The sequence below is a fragment of the Aotus nancymaae genome, unplaced genomic scaffold (genome assembly GCF_030222135.1).
Source record: "Aotus nancymaae isolate 86718 unplaced genomic scaffold, 86718_ANA_hifiasm-v0.15.2.pri h1tg000028l, whole genome shotgun sequence".
Taxonomy (NCBI): domain Eukaryota; kingdom Metazoa; phylum Chordata; class Mammalia; order Primates; family Aotidae; genus Aotus; species Aotus nancymaae.
The window spans coordinates 26,284,386-26,297,363 of NW_026988441.1; the positions used below are offsets into that span (position 1 = coordinate 26,284,386).

At 50.1% G+C, this 12,978-nt stretch overlaps 1 protein-coding gene across 3 annotated transcripts in view; it reads right to left on the minus strand.

Moving 5' to 3' along the window:
* Positions 1-12,978, minus strand: part of NCAN (neurocan) — a 38,558-nt gene that overhangs the window by 4,531 nt on the left and 21,049 nt on the right. For all 3 annotated transcript variants that reach the window (XM_064381594.1, XM_064381593.1, XM_064381596.1), the window contains 5 exons: positions 11,891-12,007; positions 10,717-10,830; positions 7,925-8,083; positions 5,771-5,853; positions 1,415-1,559 (listed from right to left, as the gene is read on the minus strand). In XM_064381594.1, the coding sequence (XP_064237664.1) occupies positions 1,415-1,559; positions 5,771-5,853; positions 7,925-8,083; positions 10,717-10,830; positions 11,891-12,007 (618 nt within the window). The remainder of the gene's footprint in view (positions 1-1,414; positions 1,560-5,770; positions 5,854-7,924; positions 8,084-10,716; positions 10,831-11,890; positions 12,008-12,978) is intronic.

A 12,978-nucleotide genomic window follows, 5' to 3' on the forward strand; every position in this document is an offset into this window, starting at 1 on the left:
CCTGTCTGTCTCTTCTACCCAAATCAGCAGCTCCTTAGGGACGGCAACCTCCTGGACATACCTTGCTGCTTTCTAATTCTTTTTTTTTTTTTTTGAGACGGAGTTTCGCCCTTGTTACCCAGGCTGGAGTGCAATGGCGCGATCTCGGCTCACTGCAACCTCCGTCTCCTGGGTTCAAGCGATTCTCCTGCCTCAGCCTCCCGAGTAGCTGGGACTACAGGCACGCGCCACCATGCCCAGCTAATTTTTGTATTTTTTAGTAGAGACGGGGTTTCACCCTGTTGACCAGGATGGTCTTGATCTCTTGACCTCATGATCCACCCCCCTTGGCCTCCCAAAGTGCTGGGATTATAGGCGTGAGCCACCGCACTCGGCCCGTTTTCTAATTCTTACATCAAACATAAGGCACAATGGGAATGAAGGAGACAGAAGGCAAGAATAATTATCTGAGCAAATAAAAGGCTAGGTGCAGCAGCTCACGCCTGTAATGCCAGCACTTTGGGAGGCTGAGGCGGAAGAATTGCTTCAGTCCAGGAGTTTGAGACCAGCCTGGGCAATACAGCAAGACCCTGTCTCTACAAAAAAAAAAAAATTTTTTTTTAAAGACGAGGTTTCACCGTCTTGGCCAGGCTGGTCTCGAACTCCTGACCTCGTGATCTGCCCACCTCGGCCTCCCAAAGTGCTGGAATTACAGGTGTGAGCCACCGCGTCTGGCCCAAAAAAATTAAAAAATAAGACAGGCAACCTGGGTGCCGTGGCTCACGCCTGTAATTCCAGCACTCTGGGAGGCTGAAGCAGGTGGATCACGAGGTCAGGAGTTTGAGACCAGCCTGGCCAAGATGGTGAAACCCCATCTCTGCTAAAATTACAAAAATTAGCTGGGCGAGGTGGCAGGCGCCTGTAATTCCAGCTACTTGGGAGGCTGAGGCAGGAGAATCGCTTGAACCTGGGAGACAGAGGTTGAAGTGAGCTGAGATCATGCCCTTGCACTCCAGCCTGGGCGACAAGAGCAAAATTGTCTCCAAAAAAATAAAAATAAAAATAACAAAAATAAAAATAAAATAAAAAATAAAAAGATGAATCCAGGCTGGGCACAATGGCTTATGCATATAATCCCAGCACTTTGAGAGGCTGAGGCAGGCAGATCATTTGAGCCCAGGAGTTCGAGACCAGCCTGGGCAACATGGCAAAACCTCATATCTACAAAAAATACAAAAATTAGCTGAGTGTTGGTGCATGCCTGTAGTCCCAGCTACTCTGGAGGCTGAGGCAGGAGGATCACTTGAGCCCAGGAGGTAGAGGCTGTGATGAGCCATGATTGTGCCACTGCATCCCAGCCTGGGCAACAGAGAACCAGTGAGCTAAAGTGACAGGGAGGAAAAGGAGCCGGGCGGGGGCGGGGCGCACAGCATACCTGTGCCCTTCTTGCAGACATAGGGTAGATTGTAGTTGCAGGGGACATCATTCCAGTGCCCACTTTCATGCGCCACCATCACCACGCAGTCCTCGCCACCAGCGAAGAAATTGTCCGGCTGGTTCTCTCGCCAGTTCTCAAATTGCTGCAGGAATAGGGGGCAGGGAGTTTGTTATGTATACAATTTTTCTTTTTGGTGCCGCAAAGAAAAATTAGTACTGGGTGGGACAAAGGATCTCTCAGCAAAGCAATTCTTTCTTTTTTTTTTTTTTTGAGACAGAGTCTTGCACTGTCACCCGGGCTGGAGTGCAATGGCGCGATCTCGGGTCACCGCAATCTCTGACTCCTGGGTTCAAGCAATTCTCCTACCTCAGGCTCCCGAGAAGCTGGGACTACAGGTGTGCACCAACATGACCAGCTAATTCTTTTGTATTTTTAGTAGGACGGGGTTTCACCATGTTAGCCAGCATGGTCTGGATCTCCTGATCTCTTGATCCACCCACCTCGGCCTCCCAAAGTGCTGGGATTACAGGCATGAGCCACCGCGCCCAGCCCAAAGCAATTCTTTTTACTTCCTGCAGAAAGGGTACTCCCATTAGCAATGTAGCCATGAGAGTACACTGTCAGGAGACTTCTGTCCCAGCCCAGGTTCTGGAACTTCCTGCTGTGGGACTGCCCTGGCCAGACCCCTCAAACTCACAGGGACTCAGTGTTCCCATCTCTACAATGGCCACTGTCCTGCCCATCTGAGGGGGGCCGCCACTGTGCTCCAGGTCACCACTCTTCTGGCTGGGAGGCTGCAGCATCCCCCTCCCTGGTTCTCCTTCATCCTGTCTCACCCACCCTGCCCGGTTAATTTTCAACATGAATCAGTGTTGGATAAATGGTGGGACAAGGCTAGGCGTGGTGGCTCATGCCTGTAATCCCAGCACTCTGGGAGGCCGAAGTGGGTGGATAACCCGAGGTCAGGAGTTCGAAACCTGCTTGGCCAACATGGTAAAACCCTGTCTCCACTAAAAATAAAAAAAAATTAGCCAGGCGTGGTGGTAGGCACTTATAATCCTAGCTACGTGGGAGGCTGAGTCAGGAGAATTGCTTGAACCAGGCAGGCGGAGGTTGCAGTGAGCCAAGATCACACTATTGCATTCCAGCCTGGGTGACAAGACTCCATCTCAAAAAAAAAAAAAAAAAAGATAAATGGTGGGAAACGGTGATCTCAGCCTGAAGTCCAGGAGGACTTCCCTGAGGAGGCAATGTGAAAGTTAAAGAATCAAAAACAGTAAGGATTCAAGTCCAGGCACAGTGGCTCACATCTGTAATCCCAGTACATTGAGATGCCAAAGGGGCAGATCACCTGAGGTCAGGAGTTCAGGACCAGCTTGGACAACGTGGTGAAACCTTGTCTCTAATAAAAATACAAAAATTAGCTGGGCATGATGGTGCATGCCTGTAGTCCCAACCTACTCAGGAGGCTGAAACATGAGAATCACTTGAGCCTAGGAGGCAGAGGTTGCAGTGAGCCAAGATCACACCACTGCACTCCAGCCTGGGTGATGGAGTGAGACTCTGTCTCAAGAGAAAAAAAAAAAAGATAATAAGGGTTCAGACAGGGAACAGCATTCCTAGCAAAGGGAACTACCCGTGTGAAGGCTCAGAGTCAGGACTGAGCTTGTTCTGTTTGAGGAACAGACTAAGCCCATGGGGCTGGAGCCGCTTCATAGAACCAGGGTATGTGCAGAGCGTGGAGGGGGACTAGCCCTTGCCTTGGAGGAAAGGACGTGACATTTTAGAAATTGTGGCAAAATATATATAGCACAAAATTCCTAATTTTAACCATTTTTAAGTGTGTAGTTTTTTATTTTTATTTTTTTGAGACAGAGTCTCACTCTATTACCCAGGCTGGGGTGCAGTGGTGTGATCTTGGCTCACTGAAAGCTCCGCCTCCCGGGTTCAAGAGACAGTGTGCAGTTTAATGCGTTAATTACATTCACAATGTTTCGTAACCACCGCCATTATCTCCAGAACTTTCTCATCATGACACAGCAAAATTCTGTACCCACTGAGGACTAGTGACTCCCCCTTCTCCTGGCCCCTAGCCCCTGGCAAACACTAAATCTGCCTACTCTGAATGCTTCATGAAAAAAGCAAAAATCATAACAACGGGTGGCCTTTTATGCCTGGCTCATTCCACATTTTATTTATTATTTTATTTGATTTTATTTTTGAGCCGGAGTCTCGCTCTGTCTCAATTTTTGAATTTTTTGTAGAGATGGAGTTTTGTCATGTTGCCCAGGCTGGTCTTGAACTCCAGGGCTCAAGCGATCCACCCACCTTAGCCTCCCAAAGTGCTGGGATTACAGGCGTGAACCATGGCACCTGGCCAAGTTCTCCTTTATGACTGAACAATATTCCATTGCGTGGAGGGACCACGTTTTGTCTCTTCATTCATCTGTTGATGGCGATTTTGGTTGTTTCCAGTTTGGCTACTGTGAATAGTGAGGCTGTGAACATTCACGCCAGGGTTTTTTTGTTTTGTTTTGTTTTTTGAGACAGGGTCTTGCTCTGTCACCCAGGCTGGAGCGCAGTGATGCCATCGTAGCTCACTGGAGCCTTGACCTCCTGGGCTCCAGTGATCCTCCGACTTTGGCCTCCTGAAAGTGCTGGGATTTACAGGCATCAGCCACCACACCCAGTGTCTTTTTCTTAGTATATATATATATTTTTTGAGACGGAGTCTCACTCTGTTGCCCAGGCTGGAGTGCAGTGGTGAGATCTCAGCTCACTGCAACCTCTGCCTCCTGGGTTTAAGCAATTCTCCTGCCTCAGCCTCCTGAGTAGCCAGGATTACAGGTACACGCCACCACGCCCAGCTAATTTTTGTATTTTTAGTAGAGATGGGGTTTCATAATGTTGGCCAGGCTGGTCTCAAACTCCTGACCTCAGGTGACCCACCCGCCTTGGCCTCCCAAAGTGCTGAAATTACAGGCGTGAGCCACTGTGGCCGGCCTCTTTGCGTAAATTTTAGGGGTAGAAGTGAAATTTTGTTATATGCATATAATTATATGCAATTATATGCATATATTGCAATGCAATATATAATGCATTATGTTACATGCATAAATTTTGTTATATGCCACCCAAAGTGGCAAAGTCTTGACTTTTAGTGTATCCATGACCCAAATAACGTACATTCTTGTACCAGTTTGAATCTCTGTTTTCAGTTCTTCCGGGTATGCATCTAGGAGTAGAATCGCTGGGTCATATGGAAACGCTATGTTAAACTTTTCATTTTTATTTGTATATTTTTAGAGACGAGGGTCTTGCTGTGTTGCCCAGGCTGGATTCCAATTCCTAGGCTTAAGCGATCCTCCCGCCTCAACTTCCTGAGTAGCTGAGACCACAGGCGCGTACCACTGCGCCCAGCTTCTATGTTTAACTGTGTGAGGAACCGCCAGATTTTTATACAGCAGGAGGAGGGGAAATTTTATCTTGAGAACAATGAAGAGTCTGGGAGGGCATGAAGCAGGGAAGATGCTGAGCTGACGCATGTTTTCAGAGACAGGGTCTCGCTCTGTCACCCAGGCTTCAGTGCAGTGACGTGATCACAGCTCACTGTAGCCTTGAACTCCTGGACTCAAGTGATCCTCCTCACTCAGTCTCCTAAAGTGCTGGGATTACAAGCATGGGCCACCATGCCTGGCCTAGAAACAATCATTTTTTTTTTTTTTTGAGACACAGTCTCGCTCTATCACCAGGCTGGAGGGTAGTGGTGTGATCTCGGCTCACCGCAACCTTTGCCTCCCAGGTTCAAGCGATTCTACTGCCTCAGCCTCCCGAGTAGCTGGGACTATAGGTGTGTGCCACCACACCCGGCTAATTTTTTGTATTTTTAGTAGAAATGGGGTTTTATCGTGTTGGCCAGGATGGTCTCGATCTCCTGACCTCATGATCCACCTGCCTCAGCTTCCCAAAGTGCTGGGATTACAGGTGTGAGCCATGGTGCCTGGCAATTTTTTTTTTTTTTTTGAGACAGGGTCTTGTTCTATCACCCAGGCTGGACTATTTGAGAGATCATGGCTTGGGGACCAGGCAGAGTGAGTAAGGGGAGGCGTCAGGCCCTAGTCTCAGGTTTATGGCCTCTGCAGCTGGGTGGGTGCGGTCTGTTTACCTGGACTGGGGAAGTCAGGGGTGAAGGTTTAGGCTTCACTTGATGCTCCTTTGCCAACTCCAGCATCTTAGAGCCACTGGAGACCTTTGATGCCCACTTGTGATAACTTTGCACAAAAGGGTAAACTGAGGCCAGGTGGCAGGGCCGATGCGGCTCAGCGGCCTAGGCCTCCAGCCCCCGCCACTCACCAGCCCGGTGTTATCCGTCCACTGGAAATCCCTCTCCACGATCCTGTCATTCAGGCCGATCCACGTGTTTTCGTGCCCAAAGCCTGCAGGGTCAGGGGTTGTGGGTCTGAGTGTCTACCCACGCCTCTCCGGCCCAAGGCCGGGGCTGCAGGTGAGGTGGGGTAGGGTGTGGGGGGAAAGAATTCCTGGCCTTCCCCAGCGTGGAGGTGGGCTGGGTGGGGGGAAAGATCTAGAAGGTGGGAATGAAGGGGGAAGAGGACGTTACAGGGATGGAGGAGGACCCAGAGCCCCTCCCTCAGCCTCTCTGTGGGCTGGGGGCCGGTGAGGTGTGTATAGGAGGGGAAGACCCAGCCCCTTCCCCAGCCCGGAAGTGGGCTGGAGGTTGAGGCAGCGAGAGGAGACAGAAGGTTTATAGAGGTGAGGGAGTACGCAGAGGCCCTCCCCCAGCCTCTGTAAGAGCTGGAGAAGGAAAGTGGGGAGGGAGGAAGGAGAGAAGGGGGAGGAGGGGGAGGAGAAAGGAGGAGGAGTGAAAGGGAAGAGGGGCAGGTGTGGGAAGAGGGATGGGGAGGAGGGAGGAAGAATGGAGGGGAGGAGGGGAGGAGCAGGAGGGAGAGGGGGAGAAATGGGAGGAGGATGGGGAGGAGGGGAGGGAGGACGAGGAGGAGATGGGAGGAGGAAGATGAGTGGAAGGAAGAGGGGGAGGAGTGGGAGGGAGGAGGTAGAGAAGTGGAGGAGGAAGAGGAGAAAGGAGGAGAAAGACGAATGGAGGGAGGAGGGGAGGAGTGGCAGGGAGGAGGTAGAGGAGTGGGAGGGAGGATGGGGAGGAGAAAGGAGGAGGAGTGGAAGGGATGAGGAAGAGCAGGAGGGAATGGGGAGGGAAGGGAAGGAGGAGTAGAAGGGAGGAGGAGGAGGAGCAGGAGGGAGGAGGAGACATGGGAGGAGGGGGAGGCAGGATGAGGAGGAGAGGGAGGACGGAGAGGAGAAAGGAGAAGGAAGATGAGTGGAAGGAGGAGGGGAGAAGTAGGAGGGAGGAGAAGAAAGAATGGAGGAGAAAGGGGAGGAGGGGAGGGAGGAGGAGAAAGAATGGGAGGAGGAGGAAGGATAGAGAAGAGGGAAGAGGAGGAGGGGAAGGAGGAGGGGAAGGAGGAGGAGGAGGAGTGGGAGGAAGGATGGGGAGGTCGGAAGGAGAGGAGGGAGGACGGCGGCGGGGCAGGAAGCCTTCTCCCAGCCTCCGTGTAAGCGAGATGCGCATCCCCACCCCACCCTCCACAGGCGGGGACCCTGGCTACCCTCTTTTAGGGAGGTGAGGCACAGGAAGAACTGAAATTAGGCCCAGGCTATGCCAGGATTTGTGGCCAGGAGAAGCAGGAATAAACCCAGGCACTGTCCCATCTTTGCAGAAGTGAGAAGTAGAGGACAAGAGACACCAGTGGGCACTGGACGGGCAGACAGGCGAGAAGGCGCAAGCAGTCACTCAGGAGGGAGTGGCCGGGTGGGAAAGATCAAGGAAAAAGAAACAGACAAACCAGCGCAGGAGGAAACGAAGGCGTCAGCGAGGGATGGGATAGCAGCAAACGGGATATACAAAATAAATGGATGGATGAGCAAAAGGCAGAGGGATAATAAATTAACAAATGGCAGATTACATTAATGCAACACTGTCTCTCTCCTGGGTCTCTGCCAGGCTCATTCCTTATTTCATCCAACACATCACAAGTGCTTCCCCCATCACCCTCCATCTCCTGGCCCCGTTTTGTTATCAGCACACACAGGACTGGTTGAATTACAGTACTTATTTACTTAGATATTTACTTGTTTGTCTATATCCTCCCCAAGAAGTGGTCACTCCCTGGGGACAGAGCAAAGTCAGCCTTGATCACTGCTGTGCCGTGTTGAATGTTCCTGGAATGGTGCCTGGCACATAGCAGGTGCTCAGTAAATATTTGGTGAATGAATGAATGAAGTGAATGTATGAATTAACAAGTGAATAGACAGATTTCATGAATTAAGAAGCAGTCAGGGCTTGCGTGAACGAACACAGCTTTGGAAAGGTGGCATCCTGAAAACCAGGGGAGGGATGCCCTGGCAAAAGGGCTTCGAGTGCCACTCCTGCCCACCCTCCAGGCAGGCGGCCCCTGAGCCCCGAGCCCCTACTGTTAATGAAGCTGTGCTCCTCCGGTGAGTGGACGCTGGTCAGGTGGCCGGCACGGCGGCGGCAGTCCCTCTCTGCATCTTCCCAGGCCCTCCGGTGGGCAAAATAGCGGTAGCAGTGGCCCTGGAACTTGTGCCAGCCGCGGTCACAGCCCTCAGTGTCTGGGAGATGGGATAGAAGCATGAGGGGAGAGCTGGCCTTGGCCCAAGGACAACCAGCCATGAGCACAGCCACCCTACCGGAGAGAGGGCTCAATCCAAGGTCACTGCAGGGTGAGATGACCCCTCTCCGCATGCCTGGCCCCTCCTCCTGAAGCTCTGCTCTCCCCACCCTTTCACCTCCCATATCGACTTCTTCTTCTGTTTTTGGACAGGGTCTCACTCTGTCGCCCAGGCTGGAGTGCAATGGAGCAATCTCAGCTCACTGCTACCTCCGCCTCCCACACTCAAGCAATCCTCCCACCTCAGCCTCCCTAGTAGCCGGGATTACAGGCGTGCGCCACCATGCCCAGCTAATTTTTGTATATTTAGTAGAGACGGGGTTTCACCATGTTGGTCAGGCTGGCCTCAAACTCCTGGCCTCAAGTGATCCACCTGCCTCGGCCTCCCAAAATGCTGGGATTACATGCATGAGACACCACGATGGCCGAATCTTAACTTCTTTTCTTTGGTAGAGATGGGGTTTTGCCATGTTGCCCAGGAACATGGTTTTGCCATGTTGTTTCTGGAAGAGATTTAACTGGAAGATCATTCCCTGACACCTCATCTCATTTCAACCCTGAAAGCTCCTCTGATTGTCGGGGCCACACCCTTTTTGTGGACATGGGAGCTCAGACTTTTCTCCACAGAAGACGTACAAATGGCCAAAAAGCACATGAAAAGATGCTCATTGTCAATGTCAAAACCACAATCAGGTATCACTTCACACCCACTAGGATGGCTATAATTGGTTTTTAAAGGAAAAGTAGGCTGGGTGTGGTGGCTCATGCCTGTAACCCCAGCACTTTGGGAGGTCAAAGCTGGTGGATCACTTGAGGCCAGGAGTTCAAGACCAGCCTGGCCCCATCTCTACAAAAAATTCAAAAAAACTTTAGTAAGGTGTGGTGGCAGGTGCCTATAGTTCCCAGATACTCGGGAGGTTGAGGCACGAGAATCACCTGAACCGGGAGGTGGAGGTTGTAGTGAGCCGAGATCACATTACTGCACTCCAGCCTGGGCGACAGAGCAAGACCCTGTCTCAAAAAATAAAAATACAAATAAATAAATAAAAATTAGCCAGGCATGGTGACACAAACCTGTAGTTCCAGCTACTGGGTAGGCTGAAACAAGAGGATCACTTGAGCCCAGGAGTTCAAGGTGACAGTGAACTATGAATGTACCACTGTACTCTCCAGCCTGGTCACAGAGTGAGAACCTGTGTCAAAAAAAAGAAAAAAAAAAAAAAGGCCAAGCACAGTAGCTCAAGTCTGTAATCCCAGCACTTTGGGAGGCTGAGGCAGGAGGATTGCACGAACCCAGGAGTTTGAGACCAGCCTGGGCAACATGGCAAAACCCCATCTCTACCAAAAAAAAAAAAAAAAAATTAAACCTAGAGTTACCATGTGGCCCAGCAATCTCACTCCTCAGAGTATACCCCAAAAAAGGTAGAGGGGGAAGAAAAGAACAGGAAATAGTTATTCAAACAAAACCATGTACAGGAATATGTTCATAGCAGCACTGTTGACCTTAGCCACAGGAGAAAACAACCAAAATATCCATCAAACCATGAATGGATAAACAAAATGTGATGTAGTCATACAATGGAATATTACTCAGCCATGAAAAGGAATGAAACACTGATTCATATTACAACATGGATGAACTTTGAAAACATGCTAAGTGAAAGAAGCCAGACACAAAACATACATATTTTGAGATTCCATTATATGAAATGTCTAGAACAGGCAAATCCACAGAAACAGGAAGCAGATCAGTGATTGTCAGGGACTTAGGGAATGGGAATAAGGAATGACCACCTAGTGAGCATCCTTCTGGGGTGTTGAAAAAGTTCTGGAACTAGAGAGAGTTGATGGTTGTACAACATTGTGATTGTACAGAATGCCACTGAAAAATACACTTTAAAATGGTTAATTTGGCTGGGCTCAGTGGCTATAATCCCAGGAGTTTGGGAGGCTGAAGTGGACAGATTGCTTGAGCTCAGGAGTTCAAGACCTGTCTGGGCAACATGATGAAACCTTGTCTCTATAAAAAAATACAAAAACTAGCCAAGCATGGTGGCATGTGCCTAAATACCCAGCCTACTGGGGAGGCTGAGGTGGAAGGATCACTTGAGCCTGGGAGGTCAAAGCTGCAGTGAGCCAAGATCACACCACTGGACTCCAGTCTGGGTGCCAGGGTGAAACCCCATCTCAAAAAATAAAGTAAAATAGGTCAGGCACGGTGGCGCATGCCTGTAATTCCAGCCAGGGCTTTGGGAAGCCGAGGTGGGCAGATCACCTGAGGTCAGGAGTTCAAGATCAGTCTGGCCAAAATGGAGAAACCCTGTCTCTACTAAAACATACAACAATTAGCTGGGCTTGGTGATGGATGCCTGTAATCCCAGATACTCAGGAGGCTGAGGCAGGGAGAATTTCTTGAACCTGGGAGATGGAGGTTGCAGTGGGCCAAGACATCACCACTGCATTCCAGTGCAGCCATGGAACTAGAGGCAGGGACCTGAAGTATGTGGGGAAGCCTGTGGCTGGGCACCCAACCTCACTTCTGGTACTATTTTCGGGGTTGCAATAGAAACTCACCTTTCTCACAAAGGCTGCCCCCATAGCTGGGGAGGCAAAGGCAGACAAAGCCATTGACCTCATCAATACAGGTGCCTCCATTCTCACAGGGGCTGCAGAGGCAGTCATCAATGTCTGGCAGAGAGGGAAAGGGACTGAGTCAGAGGTCAGCCTCTCATTGGCTCTGAGCTCCCACAGGAAACTAGGCAGAAGATGGGATCACGATCCTACCATCCATTCTGGACCTGAGTGCAGCAGTGGCAGTCTGCACAGGTGGCCCAATGACTTTGCAGGCAAGGGGGTGGAACCTCACATAATTAACATAAATTAGCATTAATGAGAGCAGATGCCACTGCGGCAGCTGAAAACCAGGATGTGCAGACTGACTCTAGAGAAGTGAAGGTTACACTCTCAAAAACAGGCTTATAAAATGCTGAAGCTGGAGGTTCTTTTTGGCATTTGCAGACTTGCACAGAGTGACAAAGCTGTTTGTGGTAAATCTAGATAGTCACTGAGCTCTTCTTCTACCAGTCCATTTGTGCTTGATGCATGTATAGCACTGGGCAAATCACTTTCCCTCCTTGAAACTCGGCTTATTTTTTTGAAAATGGTGAAAATAATGGGCTCCTACTCAAGGATGATTGTGAGTAGAGAATCAATGGAAGAGCTCAATAAATTATATCATTTATATTTATTGTTATAATTCTGTAATCAGTCATGTGGTTGTGAAGGCTGTGAGGTCAAGATGATGCATAGAGCACAGGAAATTATGCCATTTATATTTGTTGTTGTAATGTCATAATTGGTAGTATTTCTTGTGTTGGACTTTGAAGCTAGTGCCCAACAGTTCTGGTGGCAGTGTTTATATCTTCCACCCACCCAGGTAAGGGCAGGATCCCTAAGGGGCCTTTGCAGGGAGGAGTCCCATCCATATCATTCCGTTGTCTTTCCCTCCCCACCTCTGACTTGTAGTAATGGGAGACAGCATACCAGAGATGAAAGCTCAGCTGTTTGATTCAGCTGGGTTGGCTAGCTAGGGCTGATTTGGCTGGATGCAAGGAGTGGGGTTTGGGAATGGAGCATCTGAAGCCAACTTTTTGTGATCTCTGAATTCTGAGGGCATGGCTGCTAGGTAGAACCCAAAGCTCTGGAGTCAAACAAATCCAGATTCAGATCCTGAGTCTGAGGCACTCACCAATTTCACAGTTCTCCCCAGCGAAGCCCTGATCACAGCTACAGCCATACATGGTGCCATTGGTATTACACGTCCCTCCATGAAGACAAGGGTTGTTCTCACAGGGATCCAAGGGGGCTGCAGGATGGAGGGGTAGTGTGGGGAGGAGTCAGGCCACAGGCCTTTTGCCTTCCTGGAATCAACACCCCAGGCCCCCAAATCCCTCTAATCAAATCCTCTCTATGGAATCCTCTCTTTAACTTCCCCAACCAGAGGTCACCAACTCCCTCTCATATACCCCCTGTCACGAGGAGTTTACTACCTCCAGAAACTGCCACAAAGCATCTGTGGGCTTCTCTGCCTGTAGCAAGCTTCTCTGTAGAGGCAGCTTCTCTGCCTCTCTGCCTGTTCCTCAGACTGAACTAGAATTGGGCTCCCAGAGACCAGTGCTTCCTGAAGGACCTTGTAGAATGTTTTCTCCTTTATTTATTTATTAATTTTTCTAGACGGAGTCTCACTCTGTTGCCCGAGCTGGAGTGCAGTGGTGCGATCTCGGCTCACTGCAACCTCCACCTCCCGGGTTCAAGCCATTCTCCTGCCTCAGCCTCCCGAGTAGCTGGGATTACAGGCACACACCACCATACCTGGCTAATTTTTTGTATTTTTAGTTGAGATGGGGTTTCACTGTGTTGGCCAGACTGGTGTCGAACTCCTGACCTCGTGATCCACCCACCTCAGTCTCCCAAAGTGCTGGGATTAACAGGTGTGAGCCACCATGCCCGGCCAAACACGGGCTTAAGTGGCCTCCCTGACTTATCCCCCCTCCTTTGGGCACACCCTGCTCATCACTGTGCTTCTCACAAATTGGGGCATAGGGGTAGACAGAGGTTCTAGCCTGGGCGACAGAGTGAAAAAGAAAATCCTCATTCTGCCCCAGCCAACCCAGATCCCCTGTTAGGGCAGCATCTGACCATTCCACTGCACAGAGGAATTAATTTTTTTTTAATTAAATTAAATTTGAAAAAAGAGGCCAGGTGCTGTGGCTTATGCCTGTAATCCCAGCACTTTGTGAGGCTGAGGCAAGTGGATCACCTGAGCTTAGGAGTTGG